Genomic DNA, 22,427 nt, shown 5'->3' with positions numbered 1-22,427 from the left:
CTGCCTCCACTCGTTCACTTTCTCCTGGTGAACTGGCGGACAAGGCTTCCGAGCCGGCATCTGACCCAGAGGACCGCTCGGATTCAGTTGAAACGGTGAACTCATTGGTGACCGCCATAAGAGACACCTTTCACTTAGAGGACCCAGTATCTTCGGATGCCACTCCAGGAGTATCCTTTCATCGTGCTAAGCCAGCACCTGTAAGGTACAGCTCTCACACTGACTTTGACGCCATTCTGGAATCTGCATGGAAACATCCAGACAAGAGGTTCCCGGGAATCAAGACGATTCAAGAACGTTATCCATTTGACAAAGACCTTGTCACTATGGTGGTTTCCCCTCCCTCAGGGGATCCACCACTCTCCCGGATCTCTAAGGCGACTACACTGCCACTGGCAGATGCCGCTGACTTCAAGGATTCCACAGACAAAAAGGTAGAATCCTTAGCGAAGTTTGCCTCTGAAGCAGCTGGCTCTTCTCTTCTTCCCATCTTCGCCTCGACATGAGTGTCCAAGGCTCTGTCGGAGTGGTGCCTAAAGCTCCATCAGGGTATCTTAGCGGGATCCCCCCACAGAGGATCTGTCTGCTCTGGCTCTCCAATGTTCTAAAGCTGGGGACTTCTTGTGCGCGGCTTCCATGCAGTCAGCCCGTTGTTCTGCCTTTGCTGTGGGTCACCTAGCGGTTCTCCGCCGCTCTATGTGGCTTAAAGCTTGGGATGAGGATGCCGCTTCCAAAAGGTCTCTCACTGAGCTTCCCTTTACGGGTGGCCGTCTTTTTGGCAAGCGCCTTGATGAGATTATCTCTGAGGCGACAGGAGGTAAGAGTTCTTTGTTGCCTCAAAATAAGGCTCGCCCTACTTCCCAAAGGAAGTCCTCTTCCTTTTGGTCCTTTCGGACCTTTGGCTCCAGCAAAGGGTCCGCGCATGCCCCTTCGCGGGACAAGAAGGCTCCCTCGTTCCGGACACGCCCGTCTTGGAAGTCGGACACAAACCGGTCCGGCCGGTTTGCGCCCAAATCAGGCAACCGCAAATCCACTTCTGCATGAAATGAAGCCAACACTCACGTTTTTTTTTCTCGGGTGGGAGGTCGTCTTTTGGACGTGGTGTCCAACGGTTATCGAATCGAATTCGCCTCCCTTCCGAGGGATCACTTTTTTCGATCCCGGGCTCCCCGGTCTCCTTTTCTGGCGAAGCAATTTCGAGAGGCTCTTCAGTCTCTGCTTTTCCAAGGGGTTATTGTTGGGGAACTGTTTCGGGGTTTCTATTCCAATATTTTTGTGGTTCCCATGAAGCATGGTTCTGTGCGACCAATCCTAGACCTCAAGCGTCTCAACCGACATCTTCTTATCCGCCGCTTCCGAATCGAGTCTCTCCGTTCGGTGGTGGCGTCCCTGGAACAAGGGGAGTTTCTTCCTCGGTGGACATCAAGGATGCCTACCTCCATGTCCCAATATTTCCAGGCCATCATCGGTACCTCCGCTTTGCGGTTCCGGAGGGGCATTTTCAATTCGTAGCCCCCCCTTTGGCCTGGCCACGGCTCCTCGGGTCTTTACCAAGATCCTTGTGCCAGTGATGGGCCTGTTACGGTCGAGGGGAGTCTTGGTGATACCCTACCTGGACAACCTTCTGATCAAGGCTCCAACCAGAGCCCAGACTCTGGAGAATGTGGACGTCTCTCTTCACACTCTGGATCGCTTCGGGTGGATGGTCAACCGGGACAAGTCAGTCCTCTCCCCTACCCAGTCCCTAACCTTGAGGCTTCGCTTCGACACGGCCTCTGCCCGAATTTGCCTCCCGCCGGACAAACGTCTGGCGCTTCTGTCGGGGGTCCGCTCCCTTCAGACCCAGGTCTCAGTCTCCATCCGCACTTGCATAGAAGTCCTGGGTTGGATGGTGGCAACTATGGATGCCGTACCCTTTGCCCAGTTTCATTACAGCCCTCTTCAACTGGCGATTCTCTCTCGGTGGGACAGGTCTCCTCTGTCCCTTTATCGTCAGATTGTTCTCCCTCACAGGGTCCGTCAGTCTCTGCTCTGGTGGCTCCGCTCCCCCCTGCTTGTCCAAGGGCGGTCAATTATAACCCTTCATTGGCAGGTAGTTACAACGGATGCCAGCCTGTCGGGCTGGGGTGGCGTGTTCAGGGATTGGACGGTTCAGGGACTCTGTTCTCCCAGAGAGGACCTTTTTCCGATAAATATATTGGAATTACGGGCGATTCTTCTTTGTCTTCTTCATTGGGAGTCCCGGCTTCAGTCCCGTCCTGTCCGCGTCCAGTAGGACAACGCCACGGCCGTGGCGTACATAAATCGACAAGGCGGCACTCGCAGCTCGGCAGCCATGGCCGAGGTGACCAAGATTTTCATCTGGGCGGAAAGCAAGGTTCCGGCCATTTCGGCGATTCACTTTCCGGGGGTGCTCAACTAGGAAGCAGACTTCCTCAGTTGGTCCTCACCCGACCCCGGCAAGTGGTCTCTACATCCAGAGGTCTTCGCGCAACTCTGCGACCTCTGGGGCTTCCGGACGTGGACCTCTTCGCGTTCCGGCACAATCGGAAGATCCTTCCTTTTGTGTCCAGGTCCCGGGACCCTCAGGATCTGGCCGTGGATGCCCTAGTGATTCCTTGGGCGGGGTTTGCCCTACCCTATCTGTTCCCTCCCCTTCCGCTCCTTTCCAGGGTTCTGAAGAAGCTCAAAACAGAGGACTTCCCCGCCTTTCTGGTAGCTCCAGATTGGCCCCGAAGATCATGGTACGCCGATGTAGTCAGGCTCCTGGACGACGCTCCACTGCACCTTCCGCTCCGTCCGGACCTTCTCTCTCAGGGTCATCCTTGCCACCCCAATTTACAGTCGCTGCATTTGACGGCGTGGCGGTTGAGACCGCGGTTTTGAGGGCCCACGGGTTCTCTTCCCAAGTCATTCACACCATGCTCAGGGCTCGTAAGCCCTCCTCCGCAAGAATTTACCACTGTATTTGGTGGTCTTATTTTCGTTGAGAAGCTCAGGACTTATCCCCTGTAACCTTCTAGGTTCCCCGTCTTCTCTCCTTTTTGCAGTCGTGATTGGAACTGGGGTTGTCTCTCAGTTCCCTTAAAGGTCAGTTTTTGTCCCTTGCTATTCTTTTCCAGCAGCCTCTGGCTTCTAATTCTCATGTCCGGTCCTTCCTTCAAAGAGTGGCGCATGCTGTTCCTCCTTATCGGTCACCCTCTCCCCCTTGGGACTTGAATCTGGTTCTGAGTGCCCTCCAGGATGAACCCTTTGAGCCCCTTAGAGGGGTTTCTCTCCGCCTCCTTTCTTGGAAAGTGGCGTTTCTTGTTGCTATCACCTCCATCCGGAGGGTGTCTGAATTGGCAGCTCTCTCCTGCTGTTCTCCGTTTCTGGTGATCCTCCAGGACAAGGTTGTTTTCCGTCCAGATCCTTCCTTTTTGCCTTAGGTGGTTTCGGCCTTTCATCTCAATGAGGACATTGTCCTCCCGTCTTTCTGTCCTGCTCCTTCTCATCCTAAGGAGCGCTTACTACACAAGCTGGATGTAGTTCGGGCCGTTCGGTCTTATCTCTCCATCACTTCTTCGTTTCATCAGTGTGATTCCTTTTTCGTCCTTTACAGAAGGTCGTCGTATGGGACAGTCTGCTTCCAAGGCCACCATTTCTCGGTGGATTCGATCCGCCATTTCGGAAGCCTATCGCTGCAAGGGGAAGATTCCTCCTTTCAGGGTTGTGGCTCATTCTACCCGTTCTATTGGGGCATCCTGTGCTCTCCAGAATAGAGCCTCGGCCTCGCAGATTTGCAAGGCGGCTACCTGGTCGTCTTTGCACACTTTCTCGAGGTTCTACCGAGTTCATACCTTCGCATCGGCTGATGCTAGTCTGGGCCGTAAAGTGTTGCAGGCGGCAGTGGATCGGCCGTCTGCCTGACTGCTTATCTGCCCACCCAAGGGACGGCTTTGGTACGTCCCACGGTCTGTGTCCCCCAATGGAGCCGATAGAGAAAAGGATATTTTTGTTTGCTTACCGTAAAATCTCTTTCTCGAAGGATCCATTGGGTGACACAGCTCCCGCCCTTTTTTGGGGTTTCCTTTGGTTCTCTGTCCGAGGGTGTGTTCAGTTATGTTTTTTCTTCTGGTTCTCGGACAGTTTGGGTTTTCTTTGACCTGTTGGTCCTCTCCTATTGCTCTGGAACTTAAACTGATTACCTCAGGGCCTGAAGGCGAGTATATCCTGCTGGGAGGAGCCGACTTTTTTTTTTATTACCATAGTGTCACACCTCCTAGAGACAGCAGCATACACCCACGGTCTGTGTCCCCCAATGGATCCTTCGAGAAAGAGATTTTACGGTAAGTAAACAAAATCTCCTTTTTTTTTTGCACTGTGCATTAACATAATTTTTAGTATTTTGCACTTGGAGGGCTTAGTATGCTCATATAGATAAGTTGCATTTAATCATCGTAAAAATAATTTTTGTGCAAAAAAATGTAATTTAATTAATGTGCACCAGTGTACACCAATCCTCAGGTAGTGTGGCAGGTTCAGCGATGCATATCTTTTCGCTTTTTTAAAATTCCATGCAATTTTTTAAATTAGACAAATAAGCAGAACTGAGCGATATGTAATTGTGTAATATTATAGTTACATATATGACCTAATCCTGACCAACCCTCCCTGTCTCTCTTTCATTCCAGGAGTATCTAATGCCCCAAGAGTCCCCCCGATAGGTCACAGCACGCCGGCATCTGAACAGGCCGCTTCCGCATCCCTGGATGAGTATCTGGCAGGTGAGGCTGCGCTCTGTCACTTTGCTCCACCCTGAGAGTGCTCCTTTAATGTGCACCATAAACATCCTGTACATATGATAAATAAATGTCTGCTTGTGATCTATCCTGTTTCCTCCAGTCTGATTAATACAAGTGATATGTTAAACAGTGCCATTGCTTTCAAGTCTTCTAAATCTATCTTTCTGTCTGTCAAGACCAATGTTTCCCAACCAGGGTGCCTCCAGCTGTTGCAAAACTACAACCTCAAGCATGCACGGAAATGCCTTTTGCTGTTTGGGTATGCTGGGAGGTGTAGTTTTGCTACACTGGAGGCACCCTTGTTGGGAAGCACTGGTCAAGATAGATAAAATATAATCTAAATATGTCTAAATCTATCTATGTTTCCAACCAGGGTGCCCTCAGCTGTTGCAAAACTACAACTCCCTGCATGCCAGGACCATCCGGGCATGCTGATCCTAAAAGGCCGTATTACTCCTGGGGATTTAAAGGGTGCTTTAGGTTTGATTCCTTTGGCTGTACAGGCATGCTAGTTGTTGTAGTTTTGCAACAGCTGGAGGCACCTTTGTTGGGAAGCACTGGTCTAGATGCATATGAGATAGATTTTGACTTATATTTTTACTACATTTTATTTATCTATCTATCTGTCTGTCAAGACCAATGTTTCCCAACAGGGTGCCTCCAGCTGTTGCAAAACTACAACTCCCAGCATGCCCGGATAGCCTTTGGTGGGCAAAATGGGAATAAAATGCCATTTTGCAACTTTTGGGGGCTTCCGTTTCTACACATTGCACTTTTCAGTAAAAATGACACAATATCTTTATTCTGTAGGTCCATACAGTTACAACTATACCAAACATATGTAGGTTAAATTTTTTTTTACAACTTTTACTAAATATAACTACATATACATCCTGCAACCTTAAAGGGGTACACCCGGCAGGGTATACCCGCCTCCTAGCAACAGAGCTAATCCGTTTTAGCTTAGTGTCTTAAGGAGGTAGACGCTGGTCTGGGTTCTCCCCAGACCAGGTCTCACATTTTTTTTTTCTAGGTTAGGGATGTTTAGATTTTTTATTCCCTTTTCTTTTCCGTTTTCAGGTGGGGACTCAGGAACATAGCGTTCACTGTTTCCCCATTAGCGATTGAGGGGGCACAGGCATCGTGGATGTACTGTCAACCCCCTCTCGCCAACGGTCAGTGCCTGGGGTTGTACCTCATGGGTCTGGGTCCCCCTACTTCCCTGCTCGTCTCGCTGTTGCAGCCCGGCATGATACAGGTGACAAAGGCTGACTGAAGACTTCATTAGGTAAGTTCTTCAGACTGAGGTGAGTATTTTTTTTCCCCCTTTTTCTTCCAGGTAGCGGACTTTCAGCCTCTGGAGACCCCTAGTTTTGGCCCACTCTTGGTGCACTGCCCTGGACTTGGGGGCCTGGCTTGAGGGACCTTGTTCCCTCCTCTTATGGGGTCTCTTTATTCATGGGATAAGGGACAATAGCAGTGGTGCGGAACAAACTTAAAGTCTGTGAGGGGAGAGCTGCTTCACTGTCATGCATGGCAGCGCGGCTTCTGCCGCAGCTGAGACTTTCACTTTTGCCGGGCGCGTGGCTCCACCGGCCGCGTATCGCGTCCTCCATAGTTCCCTGTCGGCAGCGTGAGGCTGCCGGCGGTGTGCTCGCCCTCTCCCTTCCCCTGTCATTCACATATGTGTTCGCATGTGCGCTTGGGGCTGGGAGAGGGCGCCATTATCCGGCCGCATGTATTTCGGCCGTGGGCACTGTCAGAACTTGGCTCCGCCCACCCGCAGCTAGCGGAGATCCTTCTAAGGGCGCAAATTTGCCTCCTATCAGCGCTATGTGCGCACAGGGTTTTTTTTTCAAGGCCAATCAGTGGTGCTCTTGTTTTTCACGGCCCTCTCCTTCATTGGTCCAGCCCCTCCCCTATCTCTCTCACTCCTTCCCTCAGCTGCATTAGAGTTCTCTTCACGGCAGCTGCCCTGTTGGGGACACAGGCTTTGGGTGAGACTGTTTCATTTTACTATGTCCGAAGCCAGGCTGGTTCCTCCCTTTAAGCAGTTAACTGGGACCCTGGTCATCTATTATACCTGCAAGGGCTGTTACACAAAAATGTCTGATTCTGCTGAACCCACTTGTTCCGCCTGTACCACTGCTCCCCCAGACCCTTCGGTAATTTCTACTCAGGATGCCCTTCCAGACCCTGTTCGGCTATCCCTCCAGTCTGGGTATCCTCCCTCTCCCAGTCTATCTCCGACTTGGCTCAGGTCTCCCGTTCTGTGGTAACCATCTTGGAGAGGTCTTCCCTACGCTGGCCCTCCAGAGGGGCACGCTCTCCTTCTCCCTATGCTAACCGCTCTCGCAAGAGCACTAGGGGAGCGTCATCTGACTCAACTCCTGAGTCTTCTAGCAGGCAAGGGCGCTCCCCTCACAGGCATCGCCCCGCTGCCCCTGCTTGCCGCAAGCTTTGTTCCCCTAGGGGACGCTCCCCTGGTCGCCGCTCTGGCTCTCCAGAACAGCGTACCAGGTCAGTCTCTCCCTCTTCCAGGGCTGCGTCCGCTCGTTCCCACTCACCTGGAGAACTTGTCGATGAGGCTTGTGATTCGGCCACTGACTCAGAGGACCGCACAGATATGTCTGACACGGTGGACTCACTGGTTTCGGCCATAAGGGACTCCTTGAGGACCCAGGAACTTCGGACGTGGCTCCAGAAGTTTTCTTTCATCGTGCCCGACCTGCACCCAGGATCTTCAGTTCTCACGCTGAATTTGACGCCTTGCTGGAATCCGCCTGGAGGCACCCTGACAAGAAGTTTCAGGAAACTAAGAAGGTCTAAGCGCAATATCCCTTCGCCAAGGACCTCATTGCTTGGTGGACTTCCTCCCCAACTGTGGATTCACCGGTCTCCCGCCTCTCTAAGGCGCCTACCCTGCCTCTGGCTGATGCGGCTGAGTTTAAGGATCCAGCGGACAAGAAGGTGGAAACCTTGGCAAAATTTGCCTTTGAAGTAGCAGGTACCTCCTTGCTTTCTGCTTTCGCTTCTGCCTGGGTATCGAAGGCCCTCTCAGTCTGGTCTTCCCAACTCTGCCAGGGTATTCCCCCCCCATGCCCCCCACCCCCCGGAGGAATTATCTGACTTAGTTCTCCAATGCTCCAAAGCTGGAGATTTTCTGTGTTCTGCTTCCATGCAGTCGGGCCGCTGTGCTGCCTTTACCATGGGCAACCTAGTAGCCCTCCGTCGCCACCTCCAAAAGGTCTCTAACTGAACTTCCCTTTGCTGGCTCTCTGCTTTTTGGCAAGCATCTAGATGAGATTATCTCAGAGGTGACGGGCGGGAAGAGTTCCTCGTTACCTCAGAATAAGGCTTGCACTGCTTCCCGTAGGAAGTCCTCCTCTTTCCGGTCCATTCGGACTTTTGGTCCCAATAAAGGGTCTAGGCAGGCACCTTCGCGGGACAAAAAAGCTCGCTCCTTCCAGACGCGCCCTTCCTGGAAATCGCATAAACGTTCCGGCCGTTTTGCGGCCAAATTGGGCACCCGCAAACCTACCTCGGCCTGAAGATACGCCCCCACCCTCAGATTTTTCTCGGGTGGGAGGTCGTCTCTTGCTCTTCCGAGAGGCCTGGACCACGCACGTTCAGAACTCCTGGGTCAGGGACGTGGTATCCGACGGATACAGGATCGAATTTGCCTCCCTTCCAAGGGATCGCTTCCCCCCCGGTCCCCCATGCTAGCAAAAGCGTTTCGGGGGGCACTCCAGTCCCTTCTCCAGAGAGTAATTGTCACGGTTCCCTCCAGGGAACGTTTTCAAGGTTTTTAGTCCAACCTCTTCGTGGTCCCCAAAAAAGGCGGTTCTGTGCGCCCAATCTTGGACCTCAAGCGTCTCAACCGACATTCGTTCTCAGCCAACCTCCGTTCAGTGGTGGCGTCTCTGGATCAGGGACAGTTTCTTTCCTCGGTGGACATCAAGGATGCCTACCTTCACATTCCAATATTCCCCGGTCATCAGCAGTACCTCCGCTTTGCAGTTCCGGAGGGGCATTTTCAATTTGTGACTCTCCCCTCCGGTTTGGCCACTGCTCCGCGGGTCTTTACCAAGGTGTCTTTACCAAGTTGTCTCAGTGATCCCTTACTTGGACGATCTCCTCATCAAAGCTCCATCCAGGGCCCAGAATCTGGAGAGTGTGGGTCTCACCCTCCAGGCATTTTTGCGTTTCGGTTGCATGGTCAATCAAGACAAGTCCACCCTCTCCCCTACCCAGTCACTGGTTTTCCTGGGGCTCCAATTCGACACGGCCTCTGCCCGAATTCGTCTTCCTCCGGACAAGCGCCTGACTCTCTTGTCGGGAGCCTGGTCACTTCGGAAGCCTGCCCCAGTCTCCATCCACCTTTGCATGGAAGTCCTGGGTCGAATGGTGGCAGCCATGGAGGTCATGCCCTTTGCCCAGTTTCGCTGCCGCCCTCTTCAACTGGCGATTCTCTCCCGGTGGGACAGGTCTCCTCTGTCTCTCGGCCACAAGATCGTTCTCTCTCGACGGTCTCGTCAGTCCCTTCTCTGGTGGCTCCGCTCCCCCCTGCTTCTTCAGGGACGCTCCTTCCTGCCCCTCCACTGGCAGGTTGTCACGACGGATGCCAGTCTGTCGGGCTGGGGAGGTGTTTTCAGGGACTGGACGGTTCAGGCTCTCTGGTCCCCTCGGGAAGCTCTTCTCCCCATCAACATATTGGAACTGAGGGCAATCTATCTTTGCCTGCTGCATTGGGAGTTCCTTATTCAGGACCGCCTTGTTCGTGTCCAGTCGGACAACTCCACTCCTGTGGCGTAAATAAATCGCCAGGGCGGCACTTGCAGCTCAGCGGCGATGGCCGACGTGACCAAGATTCTCCTCTGGGCGGAACTCAGGGTTCCGGCCATCTCAGCAATTTACATTCCGGGAGCACTCAACTGGGATGCGGATTTTCTCAGCCGGTCTGGGGCACTCCAGACGGGGACCTATTTACGTTCCGCCACAACCACAAAGTTCCTCTTTTTGTGTCAAAGTCCCGGGACCCCTTGGCTCTGGCCTTGGATGCCCTGGTGATCCCTTGGGCGGGTTTGCCCTACCCTATCTGTTCCCTCCCCTTCCTCTCCTTCCATGGGTCCTGAGGAAACTCAAGGCGGAGGCCGTTCTAGCCATTCTCGTGGCTCCGGACTGGCCTCGAAGGTTGTTGTACGCCGACGTGGTCAGGCTTCTGGACGACGTACCGTTGCGCCTACCCCTTCGTCCGGACCTCTTATCTCAGGGTCCCCTTTGTCACCCCAATTTACCGTTGCTGCATTTGACGGTGTGGCGGTTGAGACCGCGGTTCTAAGGGCTCACGGTTTCTCTTCCCAAGTAATTCGCACCATGCTCAGGGCTTGCAAGCCCTCCTTTGCGAAAATTTACCACCGTACCTGGCGGTCTTATTTTCGTTGGTGTGAGGCTCAGGCTTTTTCTCCTGTCACTTTTTCCTTTCCCCGTCTTCTCTCTTTTTTGCAGTCGGGGCTGAAACAAGGGTTGGCTCTCAGCTCCCTTAAGGGTCAAGTTTCAGCCTTTTCTATTCTCTTTCAGCGTCACCTGGCATCCAATTCTCACGTCCGGACATTTCTTCAGGGAGTGGCACACGCTGCCCCTCATTATCGGTCCCCTTCTCCCCCTTGGGACTTAAATTTGGTCCTAGGTGCACTACAGGGCGCTCCCTTTGAACCTCTCCGGGACATCCCTCTTTGCCTCCTCTCATGGAAGGTGGCGTTCCTCATTGTCATTACCTCTATTAGGAGAGTGTCTGAGCTGGCGGCTCTCTGCTGCCGTTCTCCTTTCCTGGTTGTGCACCAGGACAAAGTTGTTTTCCGTCCAGGTCCGTCCTTTTTTGCCTAAGGTCGTTTCGGCCTTTCATTTCAACGAGGACATCGTCCTCCCGTCCTTTTGTCCTGCTCCTTCTCACCCCAGGGTACAACCGGTGCCAGAAAGTTAAACAGATTTGTAAATTACTTCTATGAAAAAATCTTAACCCTTCCAGTACTTATCATGCTTTATGCTCCACAGAAAGTTGTGTAGATCTTTTCAGTCTGACCACGGTGCTCTCTGCTGACATCTCTGTCTATGTCAGGAACTGTCCAGAGCAGGAGAGGTTTGCTGTGGGGATTTGCTCCCACTCTGGACAGTTCCTGACATGGACAGAAGTGTCAGCAGAGAGAACTGGAAAGAACTACACAACTTCCTCTGTAGTATACAGCAGCTGATAAGTTCTGGAAGGATTAAGATTTTTATATAGAAGTAATATACAAATCTGTATAACTTTCTCAAGCCAGTTGATATGAAAAAAAAAATTGTTTCCCACTGGAGTACCCCTTTAAGGTGTTAAAAACCACCATATCTTACCATAGACAATGCATTTTCAGGGCCTCATGCACGACAGGCAGCCATACACTTTCAAGAGCAGTCATTCTGCTGACAACTATTCACCCCAATTCCTTCCACACACCTCGGCCAAGTGTTCATGTGTTTCCAAGGTGGGAAAGGAGAGAAAGGCCGCTGCCAGACTCCTCTTACGGCAGATTATCTCTAACATAAACAAAAATCTGTCAGGAGGCCCACAATACAGCCGGTAGGTTAAAGAGCAGTGAAGGTGAAATCATCGGGTGCACCTAACCTTTCTCTAATGTGTACAGGAGCCGTGTTAACCCCTTCTTACATGGAACATAGAATCTGGTACAAGGGAAGGGGTTGCGGTTGAATAACGTCTTGCATTGCCCAAGATCTGGTATTTAAAGGGGTACTCCAACCTTGAGACATCTCTGACCGCGGGGGGGGTCCCGCTGCTGGGGACCCCCGCAATCTTGTATTCGGCACCCACCTGTTTGAGCTGCACGCCTCTGTTCCAGCTCACAAACAGCCGTGTGACGTCACGACTCCACCCCCGTGTGACGTCACCCCCCGCTATGCAAGTCTACGGGAGGGGGCGTGACGGCCGTCACGCCCCCTCCCATAGACTATGAAAAACAAAGGAAATCTAGAATGCCACAATGGATGCACACCCAGTCACAAAATGATGCAAAAATACAAGTTTATTGACACATAATGCAAATAACAGAAAAAGACACTATAAAAACATTTAAAAAGGGCTGCAAATAGCCACACTACAACAGTGGGACCTGTGAAGGTCACCACAGGACATGGGTGAGACACGTAAGGGCCCCCTCAAACCTGTGCCAATACTGTGGCCTGAACAATAGACTGATGTACCAAAGTCATGCACACACCAAAATACAATATCAGAATAAATGATGATAAATAAGGTAAACCGTAAATGATGCAGTGCTGCAAGAAATAATATGTAGAACAAAGAATATAATGATGTGCTATATCCAGAGTCACCACAATATGCAGGCCACAGACGGAAGAAGAGGGGCAGGTAACCCTGTTAACCCATGTCCACAGGAAAGGACCCCACGCGTTCCGTCACCAGAAGTGACTTCCTCCTTTTCATGCCGGACAGCACTCCGTATCAGGTTTTTGATGAAAAACGGATTCCTCAAAACTAGGGATCAACCGATATCGATTTTTTTTAGGCCCGATACCGGTACAGATAATCTGTTGAGGTTAAGGCCGATAGCCGATAACTTATACCGATATTCCGGTATAACTTATCGGCTATATATCCCCGGCGACGCCACTGCAGATTATTGATTTAAAGCGGGCGCTTTAAATCAATGAACTGCAGCGGCTTTTGCGGTGCCAGAGACCGCCGCCGCCACCCGCTTCTCTCCCCTGCCTGTCCTGGGGTCCTCCTGAGTCCAACCACCACCGCCGCCCGCTTCTCTCACCCTGCCGGTCCTTAGTCCAACCACCGCCGCTGCCCCATTGCCTCCCCCATCCCCGGTTTTATAATTACCTGTTCTCGGGGTCCGCGCTACTTCTGGCTCTGGCGGCGTCCTGAGCTGTCACTGTGCGCACTGACGGTGATGTCGTGTTGAGGACGTCACTCGTCATTGCGCAGTGCACAGCGTAACACAGGACGCCGCAGGAGGCGGAAGTAGCGCGGGCCCCGGGAACAGGTAATTATAAAACCGGGAATGGGGGAGGCAATGGGGCAGCGGTTCTGTACGGTTCCCATTGACTCCCAAAACGATACGGTTTAATACGGTTTTTCACCCGGACCAAAAAACGTGGTAGACTACGATTTTGTTACAGGTAATAAGAACATATAAGATGCAAAACGGACTAAACCGGATGATGCGTTTGACATATGGTTTACAGTGTTAAGTCAATGCATACGGTTCTTTATACGGTTCTGTACGGTTTTTAACTTTACAGGAACTGTATAGCAAAAACATGCACCCTTACAGCTCTGTACAAGTTCCCAGTTGTATGGAGTTGTAATGTGGCACCTACAGGAAACTACGGGGTCCGGCTTTACCTCTGTATAAATCAGGATGATACTGGAGGCTATGGAGACAATACATGTAGCGTCTCCCTTACTGTTCAGTTTTCCCAAAATAAAAGCAGCAATCTTATTGGTTGCTATTGGCAGCCCCTCCTTCTTTATTCGGCACCTGCATTTGTTCATAAAGTCATATGCCGTGACCCCAGTATAGTGTAGAATTGCCAGTGCTGCCAATTGGGTTGCGTAGGATCAGAAAAAAAAAACATGGCTTCCTTGTCTGGTATGTCCCGATTTGAGGTGAGTGAAGAATCGCTGTGCACCTATGGTCATACATGTTACGGGAGATGTCAATCTGTAATACAATTGATAACACTTTATGGGTATAGTCTGTATAATTCCGCTCTGCAAAGCTTGCTGCTGCATTTTTGCAGTTTTGCCGAATTTTAACGAAAATTATGTGTGCTCGAAACACGGAATTATGAGGAAATTCAAAGCTCCATTGAGTTCAATGGGATTCCGCCTGTAATTCTGTAAAATTTAAAGATGTACTCCACTGCCCCAGTGTTCATGCCCCTCGTAACATCACGGCCACGCCCCCTCAATGATAGTCTATGGGAGGGGGCGTAGCACCGCCACGCCCCCTCCCATAGACTTGCATTGAGAATGCGTGGCGTGATGTTACGCATGGCTCGGCCGTGACGTCACGACCCCCACAGGCCTCACCTAGCGTTCGGAACAATATGTTCCGAACGCTGGGGCAGTGGAGTACCCCTTTATAGACAGGTCTTATATTTTTGCAGAATGGCGTCCGAATGAGACAGCAATGCGTAGTAAAACACGTTCTATAGATTTTGACCTTTCTTTTTTTCAGATGACCCAGAGTTTTGGGACGTCCCAGTAGACTCTGTAGAGGTTGACAGCTTCTCAAAGGGAGCCCCGCAGGCAGCGGCTGCATCTTCCTTATCCAGGCCCGCAACCCCCCTGGGACATCACAAGATGATGACACGAAGCAAGACACCGCAGAGGCCGAACAGTGAGCGGCAACCAATGAGGACCATGTCGTGGAACCAGAGCCTCGGGAACACGAGTGGACAGCAGCAAATAGGTGACACGGATGGATTGTATTCAGGCGTACAAGCAGGTATCTGCTGGACACTCCTGTGATCAGCTATTACCTGCAGGGGGCGCTGCATTGCAAATACAGAACATCGTAGGCAGCAGAATGATAAAGCTGGGAAGACACATCAGATAAATGTCTTCAGATTTAGGCAGGGGATTGTGGGGAATGGCTGTATGAATTTCTTATAGTTGTACCCCTCATTTCATATAGCCCATTCCCCTCATATAGCCCATTCCCTCATAGTATAAGGGGAATGAGATGAGGACATTAAATAGCAACACAAAAGTTACCCCCATAATGGCTGTCGCACATTTTCCCAAATCTTTGAGCCCTTCTTCACAAACATATGCAGTATTATATCCCTTGATTGTGTTCTCAGGGTCCTAGGGGTCTGGTCTCCATCCTATACACTCACCTCATCCAGGCCAAAATTTCACACTCTATTCTCCCTGCTGAACGGCACTGGAGGTCTCATATCCCTAATGAGTTGTTCCAAAGGAGGCAACAAACCCTCATACTAGAGGTAAAAATTCCTTCCCGACTCCAAATATGACATAAGAATAAATCCCTGGATCAACGTTCTGTCCCTATAAATCTAGTATACATAACCAGCGATGTTATTATTCTCCAAAAATGCATCCAGACCCCTTTTAAATTATTTTACAGAATTTCCCATGACCACCTCCTCAGGCAGAGAATTCCACAGTCTCACTGCTCTTACAGTAAAGAACCCCTGTCTGTGCTGGTGTAGAAACCTTCTTTCCTCTAGATGTAGAGGATGCCCCCTTGTTATAGATACAGTCCTGGGTATAAATAGGTCATGGAGAGATCTCTTTTCTGCCCCCTGATATATTTATACATAGTTATTAGGTCGCCCCTAAGCCTTCTTTTTTCTAAACTAAATATCCCTAATTCTGATAATCTTTCTGGGTACTGTAGTCCTCCCATTCCCCGTATTACCCTGTCGCCCGTCTTTGAACCCTCTCCAGCTCCACTATATCTTTCTTGTATACTGGTGCCCAGTACTGCACACAGTATTCTATGTGTGGTCTGACCAGTACTGTACACAGTAGTCCATGTGTGGTCTGACCAGTACTGTGCACAGTATTCTATGTGTGGTCTGACCAGTACTGTACACAGTATTCTATGTGTGGTCTGACCAGTACTGTACACAGTATTCTATGTGTGGTCTGACCAGTACTGTACACAGTATTCTATGTGTGGTCTGACCAGTACTGTACACAGTATTCTATGTGTGGTCTGACCAGTACTGTACACAGTATTCTATGTGTGGTCTGACCAGTACTGTGCACAGTATTCTATGTGTGGTCTGACCAGTACTGTACACAATATTCCATGTGTGGTCTGACCAGTACTGTACACAGTATTCCATGTGTGGTCTGACAAGTACTGTACACAGTATTCCATGTGTGGTCTGACCAGTACTGTACACAGTATTCCATGTGTGGTCTGACCAGTACTGTACACAGTATTCTATGTGTGGTCTGACCAGTACTGTACACAGTATTCTATGTATGGTCTGATCAGTACTGTACACAGTATTCTATGTGTGGTCTGACCAGTACTGTACACAGTATTCTATGTATGGTCTGATCAGTACTGTACACAGTATTCCATGTGTGGTCTGACCAGTACTGTACACAGTATTCCATGTGTGGTCTGACCAGTACTGTACACAGTATTCTATGTGTGGTCTGACCAGTACTGTACACAGTATTCTGTGTGTGGTCTGACCAGTACTGTACACAGTATTCCATGTGTGGTCTGATCAGTACTGTACACAGTATTCTATGTGTGGTCTGACCAGTACTGTACACAGTATTCTATGTGTGGTCTGATCAGTATTGTACACAGTATTCTATGTGTGGTCTGACCAGTACTGTACACAGTATTCTATGTGTGGTCTGACCAGTACTGTACACAGTATTCTATGTGTGGTCTGACCAGTACTGTACACAGTATTCTATGTGTGGTCTGACCAGTACTGTACACAGTATTCTATGTGTGGTCTGACCAGTACTGTACACAGTATTCTATGTGTGGTCTGATCAGTACTGTACACAGTATTCTATGTGTGGTCTGATCAGTACTGTACACAGTATTCTATGTGTGGTCTGATCAGTACTGTACACAGTATTCTATGTGTGGTCTGACCAGTACTGTACACAGTATTCTATGTGTGGTCTGACCAGTACTGTACACAGTATTCTATGTGTGGTCTGACCAGTACTGTACACAGTATTCTATGTGTGGTCTGACCAGTACTGTACACAGTATTCTATGTGTGGTCTGACCAGTACTGTACACAGTATTCTATGTGTGGTCTGATCAGTACTGTACACAGTATTCTATGTGTGGTCTGACCAGTACTGTACACAGTATTCCATGTACGGTCTGACCAGTACTGTACACGGTATTCCATGTGTGGTCTGACCAGTACTGTACACGGTATTCTATGTGTGGTCTGACCAGTACTGTACACAGTATTCCATGTGTGGTCTGATCAGTACTGTACACAGTATTCTATGTATGGTCTGATCAGTACTGTACACAGTATTCCATGTGTGGTCTGACCAGTACTGTACACAGTATTCCATGTGTGGTCTGACCAGTACTGTACACAGTATTCCATGTGTGGTCTGACCAGTACTGTACACAGTATTCTATGTGTGGTCTGACCAGTACTGTGCACAGTATTCTATGTGTGGTCTGACCAGTACTGTACACAGTATTCTATGTGTGGTCTGACCAGTACTGTACACAGTATTCCATGTGTGGTCTGACCAGTACTGTACACAGTATTCTATGTGTGGTCTGACCAGTACTGTGCACAGTATTCTATGTGTGGTCTGACCAGTACTGTACACAGTATTCCATGTGTGGTCTACTGTACACAGTATTCCATGTGTGGTCTGACCAGTACTGTACACAGTATTCTATGTGTGGTCTGACCAGTACTGTACACAGTATTCTATGTGTGGTCTGACCAGTACTGTACACAGTATTCTATGTGTGGTCTGATCAGTACTGTACACAGTATTCTATGTGTGGTCTGATCAGTACTGTACACAGTATTCTATGTGTGGTCTGATCAGTACTGTACACAGTATTCTATGTGTGGTCTGACCAGTACTGTACACAGTATTCTATGTGTGGTCTGACCAGTACTGTACACAGTATTCTATGTGTGGTCTGACCAGTACTGTACACAGTATTCTATGTGTGGTCTGACCAGTACTGTACACAGTATTCTATGTGTGGTCTGACCAGTACTGTACACAGTATTCTATGTGTGGTCTGACCAGTACTGTACACAGTATTCTATGTGTGGTCTGACCAGTACTGTACACAGTATTCTATGTGTGGTCTGACCAGTACTGTACACAGTATTCTATGTGTGGTCTGACCAGTTCTGTACACAGTATTCCATGTGTGGTCTGACCAGTACTGTACACAGTATTCCATGTGTGGTCTGACCAGTACTGTACACAGTATTCCATGTGTGGTCTGACCAGTACTGTACACAGTATTCTATGTGTGGTCTGATCAGTACTGTACACAGTATTCTATGTATGGTCTGATCAGTACTGTACACAGTATTCCATGTGTGGTCTGACCAGTACTGTACACAGTATTCCATGTGTGGTCTGACCAGTACTGTACACAGTATTCCATGTGTGGTCTGACCAGTACTGTACACAGTATTCTATGTGTGGTCTGACCAGTACTGTGCACAGTATTCTATGTGTGGTCTGACCAGTACTGTACACAGTATTCTATGTGTGGTCTGACCAGTACTGTACACAGTATTCCATGTGTGGTCTGACCAGTACTGTACACAGTATTCTATGTGTGGTCTGACCAGTACTGTGCACAGTATTCTATGTGTGGTCTGACCAGTACTGTACACAGTATTCCATGTGTGGTCTGACCAATGTTTTGTACAGCGGTAGAATTATTTCCTTGTCATGGGCATCTATGCCCCTATTGATGCCCCCCGTGATTTTATTTGCCTTGGCAGCAGCAGCCTGACACTGGTCACTACAGCTAAATTTACTATGAACTAAGACTCCTAAGTCCTTTTCCACGTCAGTCGTCCCAATTGTTTTCCCATTTAATACATAATCCCAGCCCGGATGTCATAGATGTTCTGCCCCTAGGGCGGATTTCTGGCATCTTATGGGGCATCCTTCTGGGGGTAGCTCTTGCACTTACTAAATCCTCTGGTGGCCCCATCTATCCCGGCCGACCCCCTTGTTTGTTATCCTGGATGAGGAGTTGTGGCCCCATCACGTTCGTACATTTCTCAGGGAATCTTTGTTCTTGGCCAGAAAAGTGGTCGCCTTGCGTTGGATTGACCCCCGACCCCCCACATATACTAAATGGAAGAAATTGGTGAATTTCATTATTCCGTTCTCTAAAGTGATGTACAAACATAGGACATGTCCGGCCAATTTCGATAAGGTGTGTGGTCCCTGGTGCTCTTCTACATCTACTCAATGCTCTCTGGCTTCCATTCGTAGTTTGACGGACCCGCGGTTACCCTGAGATGGTACCTCGTATGTCTATGTTTTTTGTACCTACACTGATGTACAATGTGTTTCTCGGCGGCAGCAATATGGTTTCCTTGTTATCCCCATAGATTTTTTACCTAGCCTTCACTCTTATGGGTGTGTTCTAGTTTTGTGATGTGACAAGACAGTGGACCTACTTTTAGGTTCCTTTGGCGCCTGCGAGCGTTTGCTCTTCTATGTCAGTCTATGCTGTTCTTCGTGGGGTAGGCACTGTGCACTTTATAGCAAACAAAAACAAACCAGACAGGAAAAAAAAAAAAGGGATAACGTTAGGTGTGTAATGCTATAGACCACTACTGTAACACCCCCTAAGAGTTATAATGCCCAAAATAAATGATACGACTCCTAAACTAAGCAAAAAAGACCGGAAAAAGGACAATGGAGTCGTTTATGAAAAACATAAAACAAGCAATTTATTGGTATACATTAAAAACAAAAAACACACATATAATGAGGAAACAATACATAAAAAAAAATGCGGCATCACCGGACACCCTGCACCAGAGTATTAATTTTGGGGCACAGACCATGCTGATGACCTCTTCTAATTAAATATGCATAAGCACCGGTCAAGGCAAAGTTATCTCAATACAAAGTAGACAATCTCAATACAAGTATAAAGTGCTGCATGCTAGGTGATCATATAGACTACCCAAAGAGAAGTGCATAGTACAATAAAACACAGTGCAACAGAGCAGTACCCAAACAGGACCAGGCGGCGGTCACTATTGAGGTGCAGGGGCCAGGATGACGCCACTCCAACGCGCGTTTCGGCACGCTGACCTTCGTCAGAAGGAGTGCAGTAGCCGGCACTTCAAAACGAGCACAGGTGTAGCTAGATACATGCGGACCAAGCTGACAGGGTGGGAACCAAATATGGGACCTGCAGCGGTGCTGACACTAATAGAGTGAGGCAAATATCATGTGTGGTGAAACTAAGAATGTCGCACTCCCCGGTCCAGGATAAAACTTCTTTATTGAAGACTAGTCAGCGGGTGTACGGATCAGCATAGCTGGAGCGTCTCCGCGGGACGGATGGTATCCGTTTCGTGTGCTGAGCACACTTCGTCTGCCGACGCTTTAGCGTCGGCAGACGAAGTGTGCTCAGCAACACGAAACGGATACCATCCTTCCCGTGGAGACTCTCCCGCTATGCTGATCCGTACACCCGCTGACTAGTCTTCAATAAAGAAGTTTTATCCTGGACCGGGGAGTGCGACATTCTTAGTTCCTCCACCCATCACTGTGCACTTTATGCTTTGTAAATTTTCTTATGTCTGTACTTCTTCCTGCCTTTCCTTTTTTTGTCATGATGATGTTTTTTTTTTACTTTTCAATAAAACGAATAAAAAAAATAAAACATATGCAGTATTAGAAACTAAGTAAATTATAAATCCGCCTTTAACCCGGCGTTTTTCCGTTTTTGCTCTTTCGTTTTTTCCTCCTTACCTTTAAAAAATTATAACTCTTTAAATTTTGCACCTAAAAATCCATATTACGGCTTATTTTTTGCGCCACCAATTCTACTTTGTAATGATATCAGTCATTTTACCCAAAAATCTACGGCGAAACGGGGAAAAAAAATCATTGTGCGACAAAATTGAAAAATACAGCCATTTTGTAACTTTTGGGGGCTTCTGTTTCTACGTAGTACATTTTTCGGTAACAATGACACCTTATCATTATTCTGTGGGTCCATACGGTTAAAATGATCCCCTACTTATATAGGTTGGATATTGTATTACTTCAGAAAAAAATCATAACTACATGCAGGAATTTTATACGTTTAAAATTGTCATCTTCTGACCCCTATAACTTTTTTATTTTTCCGTGTTGCGGGCGCTATGAGGGTTCATTTTTTGCGCCGTGTTCTGAAGTTTTTGTCGCTACCATTTTTGCATTGATTTGACTTTTTGATCGCTTTTTATTCATCTTTTCATGATATAAAAAGTGACCAAAAATAAGCTATTTTGGACTTTGGAATTTTTTTGCGCGTACGCCATTGATTGTGCGGTTTAATTAGCGGTATATTTTTTTAATTCGGACATTTCCGCACGCGGCGATACCACATATGTTTATTTTTGTTTTTATTAACGCAGTTTTTTTTTTTTTTATTATTGGAAATGCCGGGTGATTCAAACTTTTATTAGGGGAGGGATAATTCAAAGGGTTAATGATTTTTTTTTACACTTTTCTTTTGCAATATTATAGCCCCCATAGGGGGCTATAACATTGCATTTACTGATCTTTAACACTGTTCAATGCATCTCCTTTTAGCCGCGTGGCTCAGCTTTGAGCGTGCGGCTAAAGGGTTAATAGCGCGCGGCACCGCGATCAGTGCCGCGCGCTATTAGAGGCGGGTCACGGCTTCACTATGACGCCGGGCCCGCCGTGATGTAATGCGGGGTAACCGCGGGACCCCGCGTTATATCAGGGGAACGGGACCAAGGACGTACTCATACGTCCTTGGTCCTTATTAAAGGGGTTATCCAGGAAGAATTATTTTTTTTTTTTATATCAACTGGCTCCAGAAATTTAAACAGATTTGTAAATAACTTCTATTAAAAAATCTTAACCCTTCCAATAATTATCAGCTGCTGAAGTTGAGTTGTTGTTTCCTGTCTGGCAACAGTGCTCTCTGCTGACATCTCTGCTTGTCTCGGGAACTGCTCAGAGTAGAAGAAGTTTGCTTATGGGAATTTGCTTCTACTCTGGACAGTTCCCGAGACAGGAGAGCACTTAGACAGAAAAGAACAACTCCACTTCAGCAGCTCATAAGTACTGGAAGGATAAAGATTTTTTTTAATAGAAGTAATTTTCTGGAACCAGTTGATATATGCGGCGATCTAAAGCGTTAATAGCCGTCCGCGGCGATCGTCGCATGTCGGCTGTTAACGCCGGCCTCCAGCTACAGGAATCGGCTGGGGGCCGCGCGGTATGACACGGGCTCGACGTGTATGTATACACGTCCATGGTCCTTAAGAGGTTAATATATGGTCAGTGGTCCTGCAGATCTAGAGCACGTCAGTGTTCCCTAATACTGTTATTTAAAAAAAAAAAAATATATATATATACACATATCTATTGCACCTACAGATGATAGAATGAATTAATAGAACGTAATGTAAAAATAATCTAAAATAATACACAACGTTTAGTTTTTTTTATAACATGATTAATTTAATTATTTTTTATTTTTTTGACAACTTAAAAGGTAAAAGCCCGTACCGCCCCAACCAAGGCCTGTACATGAAGAAGAGGAAGCTGGAACCCTCATGACTGGCACAGTCACCGCAGACCTGACCCCCCGAAATAACCCTCAGACTCAGACGCCGTTCACTGCCTGCCATCCGCCACCATTTTATACATACGGGTCCCTAAATTCTGCATCTGAGGGACCTCGGCTTCAGCGCTAAACTGAGATTTCGCTGGCGCAGAATTGTGAAAGACGCTTCTAGTTTGTTTTTCTGAAATAGTTTGGAATAATGACACTTTATTCATGTTTAATAAACAGCATTTTTATTGTTTTTTAT

At 48.4% G+C, this 22,427-nt stretch overlaps 1 protein-coding gene across 2 annotated transcripts in view; it reads left to right on the top strand.

The window, feature by feature from the left end:
* The window catches only part of RAD52 (RAD52 homolog, DNA repair protein), a 51,625-nt gene extending 29,198 nt beyond the window's left edge, over positions 1–22,427 (top strand). For both annotated transcript variants that reach the window (XM_056569541.1, XM_056569542.1), the window contains exons 10-12: positions 4,674–4,766; positions 14,051–14,284; positions 22,109–22,427. In XM_056569541.1, the coding sequence (XP_056425516.1) occupies positions 4,674–4,766; positions 14,051–14,284; positions 22,109–22,173 (392 nt within the window). In that variant the 3' untranslated portion in view covers positions 22,174–22,427. The remainder of the gene's footprint in view (positions 1–4,673; positions 4,767–14,050; positions 14,285–22,108) is intronic.

The sequence above is a fragment of the Hyla sarda genome, chromosome 4 (assembly GCF_029499605.1).
Source record: "Hyla sarda isolate aHylSar1 chromosome 4, aHylSar1.hap1, whole genome shotgun sequence".
Lineage (NCBI taxonomy): Eukaryota > Metazoa > Chordata > Amphibia > Anura > Hylidae > Hyla > Hyla sarda.
This window is presented reverse-complemented; position numbering and strand designations above follow the sequence as displayed.